At 45.0% G+C, this 23,962-nt stretch overlaps 1 protein-coding gene across 1 annotated transcript in view; it reads left to right on the forward strand.

Annotated features, from left to right (window-relative positions):
• The first annotated feature begins 1,192 nt into the window (after positions 1–1,192).
• LOC307244890 (collagen alpha-1(XV) chain-like) overlaps positions 1,193–23,962 on the forward strand; it is a 68,355-nt gene continuing 45,585 nt past the window's right edge. The window contains exons 1-2 of the mRNA XM_080020266.1: positions 1,193–1,323; positions 1,457–1,527. Coding sequence (XP_079876392.1) covers positions 1,307–1,323; positions 1,457–1,527 — 88 coding nt within the window. The 5' untranslated portion in view covers positions 1,193–1,306. The remainder of the gene's footprint in view (positions 1,324–1,456; positions 1,528–23,962) is intronic.

Raw genomic sequence — 23,962 nt, forward strand, 5'->3', positions numbered from 1 at the left:
TCTTACTTTCTGTATTGACTGTATCCCTGTATTGTGTTCCCTAACTGAGCTTAATTCCCGCCTCGGGATTATTAAAGTACAATCTTATTTTAACTTAATTTGTTCTTCTTTGCCTACTCGGCATCCACTGCAGCCTTGGTCACCCTGGAATGTGGATTCCTCCTTCTGTGGCCCCTTCTCACTGTTTCTTTCGTTTTCCCCCAAAGGGTTTTTCTGGGAGTTGGTCCTTGCCCGGATGAGGGTTCAGACCAGGGGACGGCGATGATTTCTCTGTGAGATGGGTGTTTGTGAAGCCCTTTGTAACTGTATCATGATTCAGGGCTGCATAAACACACTTGACCTATTAGTCTGGTCCACTGGTCATGACTTCCACTCTCTTTCCATTGGTCAACTGCAGCACGTACAGTATAACTATTAGTGCAACTATTTATGTTATTGCATTTGTTGGAGAACACTGATTCTCATCTGTCTCCATTTCAAGGATTCTCTATTTGATACGCATTAGACCACGGACCCCATTTGATAAGATTTCATCCATGGCTCCCCAATCTGAGAATATTTTAATCATTTGATATGATTTAGTCCAAAGGTCCATAGCTGTCTATACTACAGTTGGGGGGGTGGTGCAACAGTGGAACTAGCATCAAAACAGTAATTATTGTACATTCTCCAATGGCGCTATTGTCTTTATGAATTAAATAATGGCGACGTTTAACAATTAATCATTTTGCTTGACCTCTTGAAGGACCCCTGACGGGTCCTTGGACCCATGTTGAGAACCACTGGAGCATTCAAGGGGTCCCAGGTTATGTGGATGGTTTCATTTGGGGGGCCCCCCATAAGACATGGACTTGACTCCAGCGTGAGACTTTGCTGGAGGAGGTGGACAATTTGGGGAGAGATTTATGCAGTTGGTCGACACTCGGAGTCAGATTACAGGAGCTTGAGGAGCGGAGCACTGAAGCTGCCTTTGTATGACCTGGAGCCACCGGAGGAGAGAGGGAGGGAGAAAGGGAGGGAAGTAGGGAGACAGAGGGAGAGATGGGGGAGAGAGAGGGGGGGGGGGGGGGGGAGGTAGGGCGACAGGGAGAAGGAGGGAGAGGGGGAGAGGAAGGGAGGTAGGCAGACAGACAGAGGGAGGGAGGTAGGCAGACAGAGGGAGAGAGAGATAGACACTCAAGGGAGGGGGAGAGAGAGAAGGGGGAGGAGTGAAGCCACAGTAAATAGTCCAGACCAGAGCAGGGTGAGGAGCAGAGCGCACTCTGCAAACTCTTCACCAACCATCACACATGAACTGAAACCCTCCATGAAGATGGCTTCACAGTAAGTGGCTTCACACACTGACATGTTGCACATTCATCTAAAGATGCTCAGTCTTCTGATCCCTCTCTTCCTCCTCTCTTCATCCATCCATCCATGATCCATCCATCCATGATCCGTCCATCCATCCATTCAGAATCCAACTGCGCTCTTTTGGATTATTTCTCGCCCTGTGCGTCCACTGGTCCTCCTCTCAGCTGCTTAATGGTGAGTCCCCTCGATTTGGTCGATTTGGTTGATTTGATGCTCCACTTTCTTTCTTTCTTTTCGGAGAGCATTGTCTCCTGCGTGAAACTATTTGGAGCTTTAGTTCAAACTTTTCTCCCGTGAATCTTCTTTTGGTGAACACATTGCGCCGCGCGTAGCGAATGAAAAGTCGGAGACGTTGGATACAAATTGGAGAAAAAGATTGGAGAAACGTCTCGGTTTTGGGTGCTTGCTGCTCAATGTGGAGCTTTTCACGCACGTTTCCTTTTGTACTGTGCACGCCGTGTACAAGCTCACAGAGTGATGAGGGAAGAGGGTTTAACTTTCCCTGCATTCGTCACTTGCTGGAGCGCAGCTGGACGCGCGCCGGTTCCAGTGCGCGCGTCTTTACGCGTCATGTGGCAATTATTTAGACCTGATTTCAACATTGGAACAGAGACATAACTGTGTCTGCAGCCGGTTGAAAGTGGGAATTGGTTAATTTGAAGATCTTGCATTGCCATTTCAATCATTTCGGTCATTGGTCTGATAGTGTACAGCAGGGCTATACAACTACTTTATATTGGGTGCCAGATTTTATCCAGGTTACCAGCTCAGGGTTCAGACATATCAAAGTGTTTTTTGTTTTTTTTCGTTGTGGCTGCAACTGTAAAACAATGTGGAAAAAAATGCAAAAAATGTTTTAAATCTTACTACTGTATTTTCTGGATACTATTCTCTCATATTGTTTTATAACTGTTTCTGCATTATTATTATTATATTATTATGTTTGATGTATATTTGTCGTTTTAATTACTTTTAGCCTTTGGGAATTTTTCACATTAATCTAAACTAAAATTCTTTTTACATTTTAACATATAGCATTTTCCCACCTGGTCCTGTGTTTACAAGCCAAATAACACTTGTAGTATACCAGAATATTTAAACATTTACAGTCGTTTGACTGAAAGTTATTTTGCACGTTATGATTGGTTGAGCCGGTAGTGCGCTGGTCCACTAGGGAAACCGCCTCCTTTTTATTGGAGGAGTGGAGGGAAGTTTGTGGTGGTGTTTTGTTTCCAAGTTTAGTGCTAATTTATTAGATCCAAAGGGCCAATTGGCCCACATTTGGCCCCCGTGCCGCCAGTTTAGCATGTCTCCAGATGCTGTTTTCTCTGCCCAAACGTGGACTTTCCCCTGATTCGTGGATCGATCAGAGAGCTTCAGCATGTTCCTAATTAGCCCATAAAGGCTTCCTGATTTTATTTTCTGTCGCCATCGGCCGAACTCCCTTAAAAGTCACCCAGTGCATGTTAACGGACCTGGACCCTCAGCAGCACCGTGTGATATCTTGAGGTGGTGATGATGTCATTAATCTGGTGATGATGTCATTCTAATCAATGCCGTTATCCCAATAATGCATTAGAATATGTTGTGGTAAATTACTCACTCATTCATAACACTTTCCAACCCACTCTTCCCCATTTTACAATTTTATTTAATCCTCTCCTCAAATCACTCCATCTGATAAACAAAAGGAAAACAAAATCCGCAGACTAACACGTTGCCGCTGAGTCTGAGAAAAAGATAAAATCGGAGAGTCTCAGGGTTTCTCAAAAGCAATCTGCAGTTATCATTATATTATTAAAACTCACTCAGACAACAAAGGCCTAGGATGATTAGAGGATTAAATTGTTCTTTATTTTTATGTTTATTTGTTTTCTCAAACCCATGATTCTGTTGGTGATCTGATTTTGTTTGGACAATTGCGTTGCATATAATAAGAAATTAGTTATACATGGGAGGGCAGGAGCAGTTGGGGGCGGGGCTTAGTTTCGAGAGAGGGAAGTGATGGGAGATGATGAGAGAAGAAACCTGAGAGGAAAATTGTGATGGAGATGGATTGTGATGGTTTCTACAGGGTTTAAGAGAGCGTGTGCGTGTGAGAGAGAGAGAGATAGTGGGGGCTGGTGTGTGGGTGTGTGTGTGTTGAAAGTCACTGTCAGTCAGGTCAGGTCAGTGTTTCTTTTCATTACTTTTCACTTTGACCTTCTGATGTGCAGGACATCAGCACACTGGAATGCAGACACTCTGTACATCCACTGATCCGTCGAGAAATAGGGATAGGGGGGTGGAGAGGGGGGAGAGAGGGGGATGGAGAGAGGGGAGAGAAGTAGAGGGGGGTGAGAGGGGGGAGAGAAAGAGATGGAAAGGGAGGAGAGAAGGAGAGGGAGATGGAGAGGGTGAGAGAAGGAGATGGAGAGGGTGAGAGAAGGAGATGGAGAGGGTGAGAGAAGGAGATGGAGAGGGTGAGAGAAGGAGATGGAGAGGGTGGGAGAGAGAGTCGTGCCATTAGGCTGCGGAGCAACGGAATCTCTTGAAGGGTCAGTGTGTGTGTGTGTGTGTGTGTGTGTGTGTGTGTGTGTGTGTGTGTGTGTGTGTGTGTGTGTGTGTGTGTGTGTGTGTGTGTGTGTGTTCTCATGGGTCTGTGTTGGCCTGAGCCTTTGCTTTTACCTGGCTGTTTTTTTTTTCGGTTGTCTTCAGGTATATTTGCCCGATATTGACAAGACCAAAAATCACAATATCTTAGGAGGAAGGCGATGATAATTTGGACAACGTTTTGGGGACGATCTGTGCTTTCATATGATATTTTCACTGAATAAATCTAAAATGGATATTATGACCAAACAGAACGAGGGATTGATTAGAAAATCCTATTAATTTACCATAATGCAGCCTAAAAGACAACAGTTGACTACATTGCGATATTTCAATAACCAAAATCCTGGTTTCTGATATCTAGTCTCATATCGGGATATCGATATTATAACGATGTATCGCTCAGTCCGAATAGATTCCTTTGAAGTGTTGTTTTCTTCCCTGTGCAGCACCTTGTGTGTGTGTGTGTGTGTGTGTGTGTGTGTGTGTGTGTGTGTGTGTGTGTGTGTGTGTGTGTGTGTGTGTGTGTGGGTGTGTGCTCGGCGGCCTCCGATCACCACATGTCACAAAAGCTTCATTGTTGGGGCCCCCCGACCCCCCTCCCACTCCACCAACCATCCCACAGTTATATAATTGCCGGCTCTCTCAAGCTGATGTGGCCCCTGGCGGAGCTTAATCGTCGGTGCCTGACGTTCTGGATCAGAGTTGGGTTCGGGTCAGAACCCGGGGTTGGGCTCAGCAGTGTCTGTGTTAAACAGCACTACTGGCTCCTGAATGAAGAACCGGACTCCCACGCCCCGCTCCGAATCCCAAAATCATCAAATGACCGTCACTACTTTCAACAAAGCGGGAGGAAACCCCTTGGGGCTGGGAGTCGGTGGGAGTCGTGGGTTTAGAGGAGTTTGGTGGTGGGGGGGGTGACCCCAAAGTGGGGGTGGGGGATTTGACCTCCAGCCAAATAAAAGTAGCGTGCGTTGTAACTCAAATAGGAAGAACATCTGAGAGGGTGTTCGTGGGAGGAAGGAAGGAAGGAGGTTGTGATTTAATTAAATGCTTTCTTCCACCTTTGCAGGAACAGGAGCTGGCAGACCTTGTTTTCTAACGTGTGTGTGTGTGTGGATGTGGGGTGGGGGGGGGTGTTTGCGCTGCAAGTCATTTTAAATAAAGTCTTAAAATGTCTTTAATTTGGTTTCGCAAATGAATACTAGCCCCTAAAACTCATGAAATAGTCTTGAATTTGAATGTATGCGGTCTTCATCGCAGCATAAACATGTTATCTCATGTGTCCATACACTGCGTGTGTGCGTGTGTGTGTGTGTGTGTGTGTGTGTGTGTGTGTGTGTGTGTGTGTGTGTGTGTGTGTGTGTGTGTGTGTGTGTGTGTGTGTGTGTGTGTGTGTGTGTGTGTGTGTGTGTGCGAGCGAGCTGGTAGATGTCAGCGCTCTATAAAGCACAAAGGGACTCGGGATTTCCAGGCGGCGAGTGTTGCCCGAAAAACAGGGCGGTTGCCTCGGCAACAGCCACCTCGCCGCGCGTGGTGAATTAAATTGAGCCAGCGTGATCCCTTATCCCCCAAAGTGCCAAAATCCTGCGCATGGTTTCCTCCGGGTTCTCTGTGTGCTCTTCTGTTTGCTGACAGTTTTTTATGGTTCCAAGTGGAAGACCTGACACCAAGACGGACTCTGTGTCCCGGTGCCGGGGGAAGTATACGGTGACTCAAATAGCCCAAATGTTTAATGGTTTGGTTTATTTTTTTCACTTTCTTATTTACTTAAAGTGGTAGACATCACATCACATCATCTGGGATGGGCGGAGTGCACTAAGAGATGTCAACCTTTCTATGTCACTTGAGGTGGTGGAGGTATGGTTCTCTGTTTTTTCCTGTGAGGATTCATCAATATCAATAGTTTAACCACCACTCGCTGCACTGCGTTATCAAATTCATACCTTGAGCGTGGCGGACACATGCAAAACGCAATTACACTGAATGACCGTTTCTTATAAATAGCACCAACATTTTTTTTCAAATATGGGATATGTTTAAACCAAATATAGATTTGCACTTTAATATATTCTTTGGCGACAGTGATGATGTGAAGGATTTCCATAGCAGCATTTAAAGTGCCCCAAATATTTCTTGCATCTCCATATTTTCGCTGAAATAGTCTTGATACAAGTCTACTATGGTCTTGAATAGAATTCGGGGGATACCAAAGCCCTAAATACCCCAATTTTAAGGGTTTCTACAATCCTTAAATGTGTGTATTTAGGGATTTGGTCCAGACATCAGATCTGTTTTACTCAAACGTTTTGCTGGAAACGAGGCTTCTCTTTGTCTTCCCTCTTCCCTCCATCCACGCAGCGCACATGTCATCCCATAAATTATATCTCCCTGAAACACGTTGATGCAACAGATTAATTTAATCAATACCCAGGGAACAGTGAAGGGATGAGTAGTTATGAAGACGATCACACAGATGACAGTGTTAACGTCACCGATTGTGGTTTTGTTTTCGACGGGGGATGAAATAACAGCATCGGGTTTTTATTGCCGTGCGCGTGATGAGTTCAGCAGGGAAAGCCGTGGTTTGGCTTTGTGTTGAATGCACGGCGAACGCTTTTCAAAGACGTTCGAAGATCTCTGTTAATCTCTGTTAAAAATATAACATGGATGGATGGACGGATGGATGAATGGAATACTTAAAGTAGTAATCCATAAAATCACCTGTGTTGGTGGGATTACACTACAAATACCAGAATACTATTTGAAACGGCAACGTTTCCCGACCAACAATAGAAAAAGCACATTTCACATGCATAAGCCAAAATCTGACTTACAGTGAAGGGCTGTTTCTATGAAAGTAGCAGCTGAATAAAATATAAAAAATATGGTATTTGTTTATTCAAATTATCTCATGGATTTTCACCTTAATTATTGCACATGGGTGGTCACGAGTCCCCTAAAGGGAGCAATATGCAAATAGTTAGTGGCTAGGTGGTGGCTAGTTGGTGGCTATTTGGCTGCTTATTGGTGGCTGGTTGGTGGCTAGTTGACTGTTTGTTGTTGGCTAGTTGGTAGCTGGTTGGTGGCTGGTTGGTGGCTAGTTGACTGTTTGTTGTTGGCTAGTTGGTAGCTGGTTGGTGGCTGGTTGGAGGGTTGTTTGTGACTAGTTGGCTGCTAATTGGTAGCTGGTTGGTGGCTGGTTGGTGGCTAGTTGGCTGTTTGTTGGTGACTAGTTGGTAGCTGGTTGGTGGGTTGTTGGTGGCTACTGTATTTATGGTGGCTAGTTGGTGGCTATTTGGCTGTTTGTTGGTGACTGGTTGGTGGGTTGTTGGTGGGTGGTTGGTGGCTACTGTATTTATGGTGGCAAATTGGTGACTGGTTGGTGGCTAGTTGGCTGTTTATTGGGAGCTAGTTGGTGGCTACCGTATTTATGGTGGCTAGTTGGTGACTGGTTGGTGGCTAGTTGGCTGCTTATTGGTAGCTAGTTGGTGGCTACTGTACTTATGGTGGGTAGTTGGTGACTTGTTTGTGGCTAGTTTGGCTGTTTGTTGGTGGCCAGTTTGTGGCAAGCTGGCTGCTTGTTAGTGGCTAGTTGGTGACAAGTTATTGGTTGATTGGTGGCTAGTTTGTGGCTAGGGAACTATCTACTCTAAGAGGCGATGAGTCATGGTATTTCCACAATGACTCTGCATCGTTCCAGCATCGAGCCGCTGTGTCTGTGCCCTGATGCAGCAGCAGCAGCAGTAGCAGCGATGATGATCCCATTAAACTTTGTGTTTCCGTTTTGCAACAACAGTTTGTGGTTGCTGCTCCATTTAAGTGTTTTGGGGAATTTGAGAAAAGGACATTCTCAGCAAAATAAAAAGCTTCCACCGGGGCTGAAAGTTTCTCAGAACCATTGTTGATGTTGTGATGATTGATGACATAATGAAAATAATAAACACCGTACACACTCTTTCTGTAACTGTATAGGCTCTTTTACTTGTACCATTTCTTCTTCTTCTTCTCCTCTGTCTTTCTCTCTCTGGCAATTGCTCCGATCGAAGTGCCAGGTTGGCCGCTGCTGTGTCTGTATTTTGTTTGAAATATGAAGCAATTTCTGTTTCCAAACTCTGGAAGCTATTAGGCAGTGTGCACTTAGATCTGCTGGAGCCCAAACTGCCGCGTCCAAACTGGCGCTGTGGAGAAAATGAACACATTACTGGAGATGTCATTTTTGGGAGATCTGGTGTGTGTGTGTGTGTGTGTGTGTGTGTGTGTGTGCACAGTAGAAACAACCTCAAATAGTCAGAGAAAGAGAGAGAGAGACAGAGACAGATGTAGACAGGCATGCAGACAGACAGGTGGACAGGACAAACAAAAAGAGCAAATGATGGAATTGGTAGTGCCGGGCCGACGGTCGATAAGGCCCTGTTGTCGTTTTCGGACTGGCAGACAGCTTGGAAAACACCTCCTCTCTAAAGGGGGGACCAAGCAAGAAGGACTCCATTGAGGAGGACTCCATTGAGGAGGACTCCATCGAGGAGGACTCCATCTGTCTTCATCAAGAAGGACTCCTTCAATGAGGACTCTATCGAGAAGGACTCCATTGAGGAGAACTCCATTGAGGAGGACTCCCTTGACCCAAAGTGGATATTCCTGAGGTACCGTAGACTCCAAACGTATTGTCTGGGGCAGTACCAGGGGTTGGGATACCAGGCTGCAGGGGTTAAAAACATGTTTGCCTCCACTGGAACCAGAGAGTTTTAATGATACAATGATAACTGCAGATTGCTTTTGAGAAACCCTGAGACTCTCCGATTTTATCTTCTTCTCAGACTCAGTGGCAACGTGTAAGTCGGCGGATTTTGGAACTAGTGTACAACTACCTTTCATTTTCCTGCCTGGAACAGTCACCTAAACTGTAGATCTCAGAATAAACTTTCCAGGATTCAAGGCGGGCAAAATAGTTGGCAAAGCCCCAAAAAGAAGCCCCCCGACTCCACTTTTTTTACAGAAAGGATGAGGAAGACGGCGAAGCGCTCCCATCCTCCCTTCAGCTGGTTGGAGCCTCTGAGCAGGAGGGAGGCGCTGTGGAGAGTCCCCCTAACGAAGGAAAATGTATTTGAAGAAGTCCTCCATCCAGAGCACCGTAACCATTGTTAACTCTACAGATTGACGGAGGAGGTTGGAGCCACGGACATTGAAGCGACTCGTTTTTTACGTGTAATGGGACCCGGTCTGTGTTTGTTTTACCGACTGCTCATCTGTCTTTATGTCATTGTCTCTTATGTTTGGTGAGTGGAAGACAGTTTTCCACCCAGGTGCACAATTAAGATATATTCTACTCTACTCTATTCCACCCTACTCTCGTGTATCCTACTCTATTCTAGAAGAAGAATCTTTAATTGTCACGCGACACACCACACTACAACACATGCACACACACACACACACACACACACGCACGCACATGCTTTGGATGGTGGCCGGTGAAATGTGGCCTCTGACCGGGGACTACTCTATTCTGCTCTACTCTATTCTACCCTACTGTAATCTACTCTACCCTACCCTACTCTACTCTACCCTACTCTATTCTACCCTACTCTACTATACTCTGCTCTACTCTACTCTATTCTACCCTACTGTACTCTACTCTATTGTATCCTACTCTACTCTATTCTACACTACTCTACTCTGTTCTAACCTACTCTACTCTGCTCTACTCGACTCTTGTCTACCCTACTCTACTCTACTCTTCTCTACTCTATTCTACCATACTCTATTCTGCTGTACTTTATTCTACTCTAATCTATTCTACCCTACTCTACTACACTCTATTCTACTCAACTCTACTCTATTCTTCCCTACTCTACTATACTCTTCTATATTCTACTCTACTCCACCCTCCTCCTTACCTGTCTGTCTGAAGCTTCTATGGGAAAAAAATTATGATGTTTAGATTGATCCCAGCTCCTAATGTCTTTGTTTCGGACCTAAAAGACAGTGTTAAAAAGACAGTTCATAGAATCATCTAGTTCAGAACCTACACGGTTTCTAGCCAGTACTTAACTCTCTTTTCCGAATATATAGGTACTTACCTGCAATACGTTATTGAATAATACGGAGAGGAGTTGTCCGTAAATGTTAAATTAAGTTACATTTCTCTTATAAAAGGTATTAAAAAGTGTGTGTGTCCTGGTATGTTAAAGCACTCCCACCGGCCCTAAAGCCCAAAGGGATTTTGGGATTTCCAGGCCATGAATGTTCCGCATACACTGGAAACAGCATATAGAGTAGTGGAGCACATGCATTACTCAAATACAGTGAAAGGGGCTGTTTCATTAAACGTGGCAGCTGAATAAAGTATCAAATAAGGTTGTTTCTTTTCAACAAAATAATTTTGTGGATTACCACTTTAATAGTTACACATGAGCAGCCTCAAGTCTCTGCTCTAACTCAGACCTCAAATGTATCCTCTCCGTGTTAGAGGTCTTCACAGGTCTACCAGAGGCACGACCCAGGACCCGGAGGGGTTCAGTCCACATTTTGGCCAATTTCCCTATTGAGTTTGAGTCGGGCCACACTCTGTTCCTTCGGGTCCCCGTCCCTGTGCGTCATTATGGGTAATACCCAAGCCACTATCAACGCTGATCTCCAAAATATCGTATGGAAGGTTCTGCTCTGGAACATTGCAAAGCTGCATGAGCATTTTCCATTTCACCTGACATTGACGGGCTATAAGAACATCATTTTTAGGAGCAATTTTAACGGTCGGATCTCTTTGGGTCCAGAAAATACCGAAAAGACCCGACTTGTATCCGGATCTCTCTCCCCTCTTTAGTTTTATTCTGTAAATGTTTGATTCCAATCAGATCTCGGGAGGAATTTCCAAGGTCCGACGGGTTTTACATCCCAATTTTTGGGACCTGTGAAGACCTCCACTGTAAGGTGACCGAGTAAGAAATCCCGCTTTTCATTTGCTTTCGGTTGCCCCTGAGAAATCTGCTCCGATGGAGACCTGGACTTGGAAGCCGCCACGTTGCCTCTCTCCTCTCCACGTGCCAGCGATGTGCAACCGGAGCCGATGTTCCCGCTCCGCGTTCTCCAGGTGGAGCGTCTGCGTCCCAGATAATTCCTGTTTACTCCGGTTTACGGATCCTGGCAGCGAACGCTCTGCTGTGCTGGAAGACGGAGGGCTTGGATGCGACAGTGCCGTTGAAAATACACTGTTCTCATCAGCAAGAGGAGCATGGTACCATCACGACCGGATAATAGTGGAGACGAAAGCTATTCCAGTCCTCCCAACTACGGTCGTCACCATCATGACATTTTTTTGTTGACGATTAATTGTCACAAATAATTTTAAATTGTCATTTTCGTTCATTCACTGCAACTTAAGTCATGGTTTAAGCCTCCTGATAGTGTGATAATACGCATCAACCTTATGAAGAAGAGCATTTATTTACTTTGCATTCTATTTGTTGCCACATTTCTAACATTGGCTTTTAATTCCCCTAAAAAAATGTTAAATACTTGTTTTTTTTTTTACAAATTAATTTTACAAATGAATCACAATCAGCTCAAATAATCAGTTGATAATGTAAAACTCTTGACAGCTCTTTTCCCAACCCGCTGTGTAATATGCACTGGATGAAATGATCTTCATATGGAGCAAGCCAACATTATTGACCTCATCCAGTCCTATTTGGACAGGCCGAGTTTAGCCACCGGCAGCCTCCCGTGGGACGCTGTAGACAGGAAATAGATCATAACACTTCCTGTTTTGGACTAACTATAGGGAGGGTAAGACCAGTGGCAGGGCCACTTTGACCCGTGGCTTTGAACACTGTTGATATTTCTACATGACCTCAGCATTAATTCTAATAATACTTATAGGTGTGCTTTTTGATTTGGACTGTGACAAAATACTGGTTCCCTCTTCAGTGGTTCTCAAACTTTTTTTTTAGTAGTGTACCCCCTCTAGGATCTTCTTTCAGCTGAGTACCCACTTCAATGGCATTGGGAGAAAATCAAGAAAAGTTATATAAATGATGTACTGTATATGCATCGTATGTGTTGTTTTTTTTTAACTTCATAAATAACCAATATTTTTTAAAGCTTTTTTTTTTTAATTTTCAGAGCTCCCCCTGCAGTACTCTGTGGTACCCCTAGGGGAGCGAGTACTCCCATCTGAGAAACACTGCCTTAAAGGGATACTCCAGCTAATTACCACAGATGGATAAATGGTAATGCATTTAAAAACACTAACTTATATATATATTTTTTACTCCTCGTTAAGACATATCCCTTCCAAGTGTGTTTCCCTAATTTCACCGGGGCGAGGCTGGTTGATTCCCTCTGCAGCCTGCTATTGAGCTGAACTAGTTATCATGTTGCTGGACAGAATGCCTGCCCCATGACCTTCACCGCTCCCTAAAATGGTTTTATTCCTATGGTTTGCACAAACATGTCGGAAGCTTCGTTGATCGGACGACCAGCGTTGCAAAACTGCTCTGCGATGAAGGCCGTGAAGCCCATGAAGGAGGAGCTTCACGTTTGGCGGTGTTCGTGTATTTCCTATGGCTCCCTAATTAACCAATTTCACAAGGTGGGCCTTTAAATTCTGACGCCTGTATCGTGATAGATATTGTATTCTCAGACTCTTGTAAAGTCACAGCCCTATTTTCAACGTTAGATGGAATGTGGACCTTGGCCTTGTTCCTTATATGCATATGCATGTACATTATATGAAGTTGGATTCCATATGAATCGTCAGCTGGTGCGCTGTTGCAGTGATGTAGAAGCTCCAGTAGTTCAAGAGATTGTACACCAGCAGGTCTTTGGATATCTGCAGGTGTTTTCTCCATCTAATAGCGCTTGAGCAAGGCACCGAACCTTCAAATGGGACCACAAGTATTGGTAAGCGTTGAGCGTCCTGTGGTGTCAAGGGATATCATGCGAAAATAACCCAATCAACCGGGCCTGGGAAAGAGCATCCGCCAAAGGTCCGGAAACAAACTTAAGTCGTATGTTGTCATCACTTGTACTTTGTGCTTTCTCACAATGGCATTGATTGCACGGATATGAAGTTCAATTCCTAAGGGTCCCATAGCCCCCCCCGGCCCCTTAATAATATCCCATTAATTCCTCCTTATCTGAGCCCGGACCCAGCGCCTTCAAAGCACTGTCGTGCTGAACTTGGCCACCGCCTCCGCGCTTTGATGTGGGGCAAACTGTTTTCATTCCTTTAATCGTTGAATGATGGAGATGAAACGAAAACTCCCTTCTCCATTCCTCCCTCCCCATTTTTCCTCTTGCCGCTGTGTGTGACAGATGTTGGAGAAAAAAAACAAAAACCTTGCCAAATTGAATGGAATTGGGGACTTGAAGTGAAATCCACCCAACATCCTGTGGATCGCCACTTTAACGTGTTTCTGAAGCGGTTTGTGTAATCTTGTCTTTAGACGGCAGGAATGAGATGGACCGAACCCTCGGGCGTCTGGGGCAGAAGACATCCGTGGGTGGTGGAAGGAAGGGTTTAGAGGTGCATCCAAACTCAAATGTACCAGAATGTGAAGTGGTCTGAATTAGCGTGTTTATTTTCCTGGGAACGGCCATGGCTCCCTGGCTGCAGCACCGCAGAGGGGGCTGATGGGAAGAAAAAAAACAAAAACATGGAATCTATAACAGTCTGGAAAGTGTCTGTCAGGGCGGAAAGATAGAGGTGAAACAAGCAGGTGTCTGTTCTGCTGTGGGAAATGAGAGAGAGGGAGAGAGGGATAGAGGGGGAGAGAGAGGGATAGAGAGCTGGACAGAGAGAGAGGGGGCGGCAGGGAGCTGGAGAGAGAGAGAGAGACAAGGACGATATAGAGGGAGAGAGGGATTGAGGGGGGAGCGAGAGGGATAGGGAGCTGGAGAGAGACGGATAAAGGCGGAAGAGGGAGCTGGACACAGAGGGAGAGAGAGGGATAGAGGGGCAAGAGGGAGAGAATGGAATAGGGAGCTGAACAGAGAAGGAGAGAAAGGTAAAGAGGGGGGAGATTGAGGGATAGAGAGAGGGCTGGACAGAGATGGACAGAGATGGGAGCAAGAGAGAGAATGAAGTGGGGGATAGAGGAGACAGTGGGGTAGCAGGGGGATAGAAGAGAGGGTGAGGAGCGAGAGAGAGAGAGAGAGAGAGACAGAGAGAGAGGGTGAGGAGCGAGAGAGAGAGAGAGAGAGAGACAGAGAGAGAGAGAGACAGAGAGAGAGGGTGAGGAGCGAGAGAGAGAGAGAGAGACAGAGAGAGGATAAGGAGAGAGGGATAGGTAGCTGGAGAGAGGGAGAGAGTGGGCAGAGGGGGGGAGAGAGAGAGAGAGAGAGAGAGAGAGGGTGAATAAGGAGAGAGGGATAGGGCGCTGGACAGTGTTGTTCTTGAGTATTGAAGAGTATTTAAGGAAGTATTGAAGGAATAGTGCAGCATAGGTTGTAGCATGCACAGGGGCGTCCGTGCGTGCGTGCGTGCTTGCGTGCCTGCGTGTGTGTGTGTCTTTGGGTCGGGGGAGGTCTCCACTAATGACAGAGCCTAACCCTGTGTGTGAACAGATTGATGACGACTTGTTTTGGAAACATCCAGATCTTTCTTCCTAGTTTACAAATCGCCCCGGTTTGGCTCTTCGAGTGCCGGGCTCCAAACCTCTCTGATCTGTCCGCTCCGTCCGTCTTCACCTCCACCTGGCTGTTTTGTGTGAGGAGGATGCACTCTGTGGTGCAAGGGTCTCGGAGGGTCACACCAGGTGGTGGAGATTCTCTGCGTCTTGCTTTGATCCGGCGGTTTTGTTTCTTGGGTCGTGATAATGGATGGCTTCGGGTTATCAGCGAGCCCAAAAGACCTTAGAGTCTGAACATCTTCAAAGGCTCCACCTTTATGCTCCACCTTTAGTGCTTCGCATTGGATCTCCTCGCCTCGCTTCGAAAAAGTTGGCCCTATGCATGGGGTGGTTGTGTTTGGCCACTTTGAACCTAGGAAACGTGCCAGTGACACAGCAAGAGAAGAGCCGATGTGATATTTGGGAACTTTTGCATCTTCTTTGGATTCCATAATTAGATGTTTTCATACAAATTTAAGGGGAATTTCGAGACGAGATAAGAAATGCAGCAACACCTATCACTTAATGGAAGCCGATCGATGCCAAAAAATGTCTGGTTTTCATTATGCTGGGGCCGCATTATGTGACGACAATGAAGAGATTGAGCATTGAGCACGTCATGAATGAAATGAGCAGATTTTCAGTCCCTCCTGCGCACACACATAACCACTGCAGTCTTTGAGGAGCACGGATCTAAAGACGGAGACCAGACGGACGGAGTTGCTGCGGTACTCCAGCACTCACTCACAAGAATGTATCTTCTCACGAGATGCAAAAAAATCTCTCAATATTTTTTTTACACCGAAACAAACATGGATGCCTGTACGGCTCGCCACCGTGGTTGTTTGTGCAGCGAACTTGCAGCGCTGACATTAAACACTGATTAGTCTCTCATGAGTCACAGCCACAATTCAACAAGTCACTCCTCCATTTTGCACTGGCCCATTTGCACCTGTCTTTGGCTTCGTCATCGTGCAGGCGCATGCTATCATTGGCTTTTGAAAATTGCCATTGCGATTTGAGTCTTTCACTCACACACACGTATTCATGACATACACGATTCTACAGCGCAACTACCACTGAATAGCCTGGACTACCCTGAACTACCCTGTACTACCATGAACTACTCTGTACCATCCTGAATTACCCTGTACCATCCTGGACTACCCTGTACCACCCTGTACCACCCTGTACTACCCTGTACTACCCTGTACCACCCTGTACTACCCTGTACCACCTGTACCACCCTGAACTACCCTGAACTACCCTGTACCACCCTGGGCTACCCTGGACTACCTGTATCACCCTGGACTTCCACGGCCTCTGCGATTTTAAATCGTTGCCAAATTGGCCTAAGAAACACGTAAGGTGGCCCTGCGTTTAGGTGTGTGTGTGTGTGTGTGTGTGTGTGTGTGTGTGTGTGTGTGTGTGTGTGTGTGTGTGTGTGTGTGTGTGTGTGTGTGTGTGTGTGTGTGTGTGTGTGTGTGTGTGTGTGTGTTGCACTGCACAGCTGTCCTGCAGCTGTGGACTTTCCTAAGGATACAACAGCACACTGTCGAAATTGACGTTTGTGTTCCCACACTGCCGGCTGATGAACAACAACAACAAACATCTCCTCTTCCCTCCATCTCCTCTCTCCATATCTCTCTCCATCTCCCTCTCCATCCCTGTTTTCCCCCATGGAGCCCCTGCACCATTTCTCTCTTTCTGTTCTCTTGTCTTAATCCGCCAATTAATAACGCCGCTGTTCCTCCTCTTTGCCTGTGCCGGGCTCGTATTTTTCCTCTCGTCTCTTGTATTTCTGTGACTTTATTTGCCTTTCGTCTCAAACGATCGTTGTTTGTTGTCCTTCCCTTTGCTATCCATTTATTTGTGTAATATGTCTTAGCACTTAGCAAAGTGTCATTTTCCATTGTTATTAAACTGGCAACCGGTGCTGGAACTGGAAGCAAAACAACAGTGGCTTGTTTATTGATTAATTTCTAACTAGGGACGTCATCAGGTCAATTTCTCGCCTTTTTCTTTCTTCTGTTTCTGCCGCCGGTCATTAGTGCAGCTCGCTATTATTATGTTTGTGCGCGTTGCACGCTTGCTCTCAAACGTGGAAACCGTGCCGAAACTAGAATGTGCATCCTTGCAATGGCCTAAGCTGTGGCAAATCCACTCCCTCCACCGCTCGAGCGTGCCGCCTAACTGGAAGGTACAAAACACAGCCTCGACTTTGTTTGTAAATCCGAACATTCAGTCAGACACTGATCTACGGTCATGTACAGGTTCCAAATTCGAAATCTAAATTTAAGGTTTTATTTATCATTCCAACAGGCCACGGGAATGCTGACTAATTTCTTTGAACTGTTGTTAATAGCGTTGGAGGACAGATTCATCCAAGGAACAGTTTTGTTTTCCTGTGTGTCCTATGACATGAGGCTGAAATTGTGCAACACATGAAGAATCATCCTAAGATACTGTAAGTGCTACGTAACTGCGTTTTCAGTTAATACATTTAATGGTTTGCGGCCATTAAAGCTGTAAAGTTCTGGACAGAAAGCCTATTAAATGTTCCCCTGCACCTCATGAAACACTGGGCCAGCGACGACGAGGAGGGGAAAAAAATGAAAATTGGGTGTTTTTCCGTCTTGTATTTTGCGGTGTTCTTCGCCAAGTTAGATCTCACTTAATCCTGCAATGAATGTGAAAGTAATAAACTTGGAATCCAGCAAAAAAGACAAATGAGTGCGATCTCCAGAGACGCCTTGTTATTCAAATCGCTCCACGCACGTTACCTAATCAGACACACACTTTGATGCTAAGTTTGAATTGGCCTTTGACCTTTGGCCGGTTAGTCGTGTCTTCATCTAGCAATCGTCTTAAATGAGGAGGCCTTATTTTTCAATATGTTTAACATACATTATCTCTCACTGACTATCTAAGGACCCCCCCTTGAAAATCAAATTTTGATGCTGAGCAGTACATTTATTGCAATACTAGTTGATCGCTCCATTAGTTTCACAAAAAAGTATAGACTTTCATTTCCTTTCATTCAAACGCCCCCATCCCAAGGCACAACCTCCCCATCTCTGAACCTTCATTGTCCATCAAATGTCATAGTTTGAGTGGGAACTTGAGGGGGAAAGTCGTGTAAAATAAATGCATCCTCTCAGGGAACGAGGCCCAGAATCCTGGCGGGAGCGAAGTTACAGGTTCGGCTTTAGTCTACGTGGTTTAGAAGAGAGGGGTCATCTGCAAACTGCCGGACTGCAGGGGGGTCAACGGTGTCTCACAGCTCCTTTTCGTGTATTTTCACTTCATTTGACACAGAAGAATTATTTCTGTTTTGAGTTGGAGCATTGCTCCCTGACCACAGAAGAGGGTCATACTACTGGACGTCCGGTCCGGCGGTCCGGGCTGACATCACTTCGTCCTTCACCAGCGCCCCGCGTGTTCGCCCCTGAGACTTTGAACCGAGGTTCGACAATGGAAAGATTTTGGTGAAGCGCGCTTCACTCGCCTGTCTTCTTCAAACACGACGCGGCCGCAGAGAGTCGCGTCTGGAGGCCGCCCAGTCCCGAAAATGAGAACCAGGCTTGTGTACCAAAGTTGACGAGCAAATGGCTGGGAGCGCAATCAGATGTGTGTTTCCACACTGATTACTGCAGTGTCAGCGTTTTCAGATTGTAATAGACAGTTTCGACAGACAGAATCATTGGGTATTATTATTCTGGGTAACAAACCGCTTTATGGCAGACCCGAGACCAAGCATTTCGGGAGCATGGATTGATTCTGAGGTTCTTAACACATACTGTACGTTCTTAGTTGTTAGATTTGTCAGCTTTATCAGAATTAGATTTGATTTTGTCAAGTACATACACATGTCCACGGAATTTGACTCAATGGATTGGTGCACTACAGTTAAAAAAGTATAAATTAAAAGCAACTATTGCTTGACTTGCTCCTTCTAAGTAATGATGACGTGATATACCTGCATTGAGAGAGAGCATGTGAGAGAGTATTATTCAGTCTACTGATTTTAGGGTTCATTTGGAACAGCCAGTGCTGATATACAATAATATGATTTTTATCCACTTCTATTCAGAACAGGAAGGCCTTTTTATAACCCATGAGTTTAAAATTACTACAATATTTTATGTTCCATGGTTATTTTTTCACATCTGGAAGGAGCCACATTTGTTGGTTGCCCTTAGGAGACCAGAAGCCCCGGTGCCCCTGGTCCTGGGCCCCGTAGACCTCTTTGTTCCATCCCGGTTCAGGTGTAACCAAAAGACTTTTCAACTCGAGATCCATTCCAACATCCATCATTTAGAAATCTCTACTGTACGTCAGGTGCACGACATTCAAACTCGTCATAGGATCTCGGTAGGGGTTCCATAATAATTTGAGGAACCAATTGTGTATCACAAGAAAATAAATAAAAATAAGCTCAAATACCCTCAAATATTTTTCGTTGTAATCTTTGAGAGTGGACATATTTCTACTAGAGCTATACTTAACCTGTGGTTTGTTTGCTCAGTGCCGGGCGTTCTGGACTTAAACTCCTAAGGCTTTCAGCAGCTTCTTCCCCTAATGTGGAGGGAAGACAGATGGGCTTTCCAAATTCCTTCAAACGTCAAGAGGGAATGTGGGGAATCTCATTTACCCCCCCATCATCATCATCATCATCATCACACACACACACACACACACACACACACACACACAGACACACAGAACAATCAGGCTGGCTCATTGTACTTATGCATACATCTCAAATTAGGCAGAACAAAATCCCCTCTGCTTAATTAAGTTCTCAAACATCCCTTTTGTTAATGATTCAGCATGCGGTTGTTGTAGACATTCATTGAAGCATCTGACGATAGGCGCGGCCATCATCGGTCCCTCAGCACAGCTGCTGATGCAGCTCAACCTTTCATCAAACCGTCAAACCTCTTCCACTCGAGTGGAGTTTCCTTGAACCTCTACAAACCATGTTGATCTTTGCAGAAGAGTAACCCCGACCCCACCAAAATGCCCCTACTTCCGTGCTCTTTCCGCGGTGGTGATGACACCCGTCGAGATACTTGAAGTCACAAGTCAAGTCACACTAGATTTATAAAGCGCATTTCATACCAGGGCAACACAATGCACTTTTCAAAGAAATCCCCCCCAAAAAAAAAAGAACTTGTCAGCTGGTCATTTAAAAAGAATGCCCCTGAAACAACAGCAACGACAACAAAAACAGCAACAAAAGCAACTACAACTGTAGTAGCAACAACAGCAACAAGGAGGGGCGGTTTGTCTTCTTGTGCGTGTTTGCATTCATCAATTTTCTTTCACTCTCTGTAAAATACCTGGGGTGCTTTTTAAATGGGAGAATAAGACACATCGACACCAAATATCCTTCGAATCAGCCTGCGGAGCCATAGTCGTATCGTGTGCTGTGTTTATAATGGTCGGAAAACTGGTATCACCATACTGTGCAAGGTCCCTCAGGGGTTGAAATTGATGGCATTGTGCAGTTGATCATTACCCCAACCCCACCCCCACCCCCACTCCATGCAAGGTTTGGAATTTGGAACTTGTTTACCTGGATGCCTCTGTAAATTCCTTTTCATATCTACTGCAGCTCGGTCATGATTTTATTTCCCATATGGCATTGTACACGCAGGATTTGCCATCCATCACATTTGCATTATTAACTTCAGTCAGCCATGGGTGGAGTTTATATAGCCCTTCTTTGTTGCCTTGCCTCAAAGTGACAGTTGATTTTCACGGTCGACACAGAATCTTTGTTGTGGGTTTAGAATAAATATCATGGGAGCCAAGACCGTGAACTCCGGTGGAAACATCATACCCCCCAAAAGTGGACGACTCTGTCTCCTCCAGCAAATTGAAGTCTCTCTCTCTCTCTCCTTTTTGTGTCTGATCAAACTGTTCTTTGTCTAATATAGAGTTTGAGATGAACCAGATGTTCGAAATAAGCCTTGCAAATGCAAATGCGAAATCAATCATCTTTTGGAGACCTTGAGGTTCCCAATCTCATTGGCAGTGGAGGTTGAAACTCGGCCGGATGTGGCCTTGTCAGGAGGTTAAACTTTGGCAATAGGCTGATGTTTTCTGTACAGAGAGAGTTTTCATTTCACTGCGTTCCTTTTTGAGAGCTGTACACAGAAACACTCACGCTTATTTAAAAAACCTTGGGAGAAAATGTTGGTCCTAAACTTCCTGGACCGTTCCCCTTTTCGGCAATGCCCTTGAAATCCTCTTGTCAGTAAACTGTAACAGCTGAGTCATTTTAATGGGGTCCTGAGGTTGCCAAGTGGGTTTACCCTGGCAACCGGCTCTAATGAGGGTCAGATTGGAAGTAAACTAAATAAAACCGCACTGCCATGTTCAGAGCTGTGAAACAAAGTGCAATGGTGCCTCTTTTTGGAAGCCTTTGCAGTGCAGCCGGGCAAATTTTGACCATAAAACAAATATAAGTCAAAGTCCCCTTCTGTAATGAACCAGAAGTGTTGGCGTCCTGCCCGGTATGGCGACACCCTGGTATGAGGAAGCATACGTAGGATGCTTAGAAAATACACAAAGGTTAAGCCATCTATCAATTCATTCATCCCTCGATCCATCTATTCAGTGATTCATTCATCCTTCAGTCCATCCATTCCCTGATTCATCCATTCATTCAACCATTTATCCATCCATCCATTAATCTATGCATTGATTCATTCATCCATCTATCCATTAATCTATGCATTGATTCATTCATCCATCAGTCTATTCATTGACCCATCCATTTATTCAGTAAGTCACCCATCACTTTGGCCATCCATCCACTGATCCATCCATCCATCCACCCAACCATCCATCCAACCATCCATACCTCTATTCATTGATTCTTCCATCCATCATCCATCTATCTATTCACCGATTAATCCATCTATCAGCCATGTATACAATAATTTATAAATTCATCCTTCCAGCCATTTATTCACTAATCCAGCCTTCCATTGATCCATCCATTGATTCCATTATCCCTTTCTTTAATATATCATCCATCCATCCATCCATCCCATCCTGTGCAGTCTGGGGTGGTGGCCTATCCTAGCACACTGTAAAGCATTCCGATTCAGTGCATCACCCGGTCACACTCGTAATGTCCACAGTGATGCGTCATTGTGATTCCAGGCCAGAGTGAAGTATAGCAGAGTCCATGGGGCATGAATCAGGCCTGCGGGAGAAGCCGAGCCGGCTCCGTCATTGTTGGCGACGTCCTCTGTTGTTCCAGTGATTGAGCACTTAATTGTAACTGCACCATTTTTAGATAAGCTGTGACCTTACATCGAAAAGCAAACTCTCGCTGACCCCGGTCCCTCCGTTCCCGTCTCTTCCAGCAGGCGCTCTCTTGCGTTGCGTCTCACCACGTCCTCTCCCGACGTGTCGCATCATGTGAAAAAGCGAAATTTGTCTTATCGCCTCCGCTTTTCCTCGCTCTTCAATGCTGAGATGACTGCTTTTAATCTCACGGGCGCGATGCCTCCGCGGTGCGTTTTTCGGCCTTGTGTGTGGCGGGGCTTGGACTTCTGTAGAGATTTCCAGCGAGTGATGCAATGGGCGTGTCATGGCTTGGCCCGGGGAAAAAGGGAGGAAACTGGGAAATGATCCCGACAGCCTCGGCCTGTTGGACAGCATGTCTTGTAAACCTGAGGGGGAGACCTCGTACGCCGTGAAGTCAGCGGACCGCTGCATCCCACAGTACTCGGTCAGCAGCTGTGACCCTCAACTACCTAAGAGGAAATCTTATTTCAAAACAAAACTGTACGTTGGCATTAAAGTTACCTCAATTAAGCGAAGACCTTCATTTGTTCTGACCTACTGTATATGTGAGGTCAGGTTGGGTGAGAATTCAACATTTCCATCCAGTTTCAAGCTTCAAAGTTTTATTGGTCAAGTGCTTCATATAAATGGTCAAATTCTTTGTAAACACAGAAAATTAATGGATTCGTTTTGGGGGGGGAACCAGAAAGCACAGCCCTCGGCGTTTACAGAATAGCACTTTCAAGCTCAGAACCGAAATTCACCCCAACCATGAAATGAAATGATTTCCTTCCTGAGCCATTTCAAACAGCGCAGCGTTGGCACTCGGGGAGAAACACATTTACACACAAACTTTAAACATATTTTATCCCCGGTTGAGTGTTCATAAAAGCATCTGAGAACAGGTCTCCTCGGACTGGATCCCACTGTTTTGGTTATTTATCACAGGTCCGGGCAAACCGCCATCCACTTCACTCTTCCGAAACACATCCCGACAGGTGTTTTTATTTCGGATGTGTTACAAGCAGAGGCTGTGAGCGTTTCTAAGTTATTTGTATGATATGCTAATACAAGACGAGGGGTTTGAGACATTTTTGTCTTAAAAAAACAAAAAGAACACATCTCCAGGGCTCTCTAGTAAACATTTTTAACAAAAACAGGTGTCAGACGTTTCGAATTAGGAAAATGGATGCGCTCGAGTCACCCTCAGGAAGTTCTTCTAATGCCTCATGTTGCTGCCTCTTCTGTGCCAAAATGTAAGTAAGTGGCACTTAAATGATTTCAAAGAGTTAACGCGATCTGCACATTTCATGGCACGTTGAGAAGGACCACGGTGAGCGAGTAGTTCGGTATATGTGATCAACTGACACTGACTGATGGTCGATCGGTACGTGTCCATTGTTTTTGAAGAGTAAATGATGTACCTAAGTAGCTTTCCGTTTCCGAAATGACGTCACGTATTACTCCACATGACATCACTTAATGTTCAATCGTGTAACTTAAAGTAGATTAACGTAACTTAATGTAACTTTCCGTAACACAGCTGAACTCATCATTTCCCTGACAGTATTCTTGTCAACTTTTGAAGATTGAGGTTTTCAGTAACTGTCCTTGCGTTCAGTTCGAGAGGGAAAAAAAACGCCCAAACAAAAGTGAATTGTGCAGAAGGTTGCAAGTGAAAAATCCTGAAGGGACCTTTGAGTGTTTTTTCTGCTCCTGCCATAGCTGAGATACTTTGAATTATGTTATTTTAAACATCACATTGTGTCTTTATGGGCCTTTCCGCTGTTTCTAATCCCAAACTTTCCTCTTAAAAAAGCAAGCCTTCCTTTGTTTATAAAGGAAAAACATTGGTAAAACATCACATTGTGACGTATCAATGTCTCTTTCATTCATTTCTAAAATTCTCATTTCATTGTCATTCCCTTATAGCAGAGTGACTACAGTATTGTACACGATGGCACTGTGTAAAAGCCATACTTTTTTACCTTCAAATACAATATAATGACCTGCTCTCGTGATTATTATTTTGATTATTATTATTATTATTATTATTACCCATAATACGGAATGCTATCGTTTCAGAGGCCTAGAAT

Source organism: Zeus faber, assembly GCF_960531495.2.
Source record: "Zeus faber genome assembly, chromosome: 19".
Classification (NCBI taxonomy): domain Eukaryota; kingdom Metazoa; phylum Chordata; class Actinopteri; order Zeiformes; family Zeidae; genus Zeus; species Zeus faber.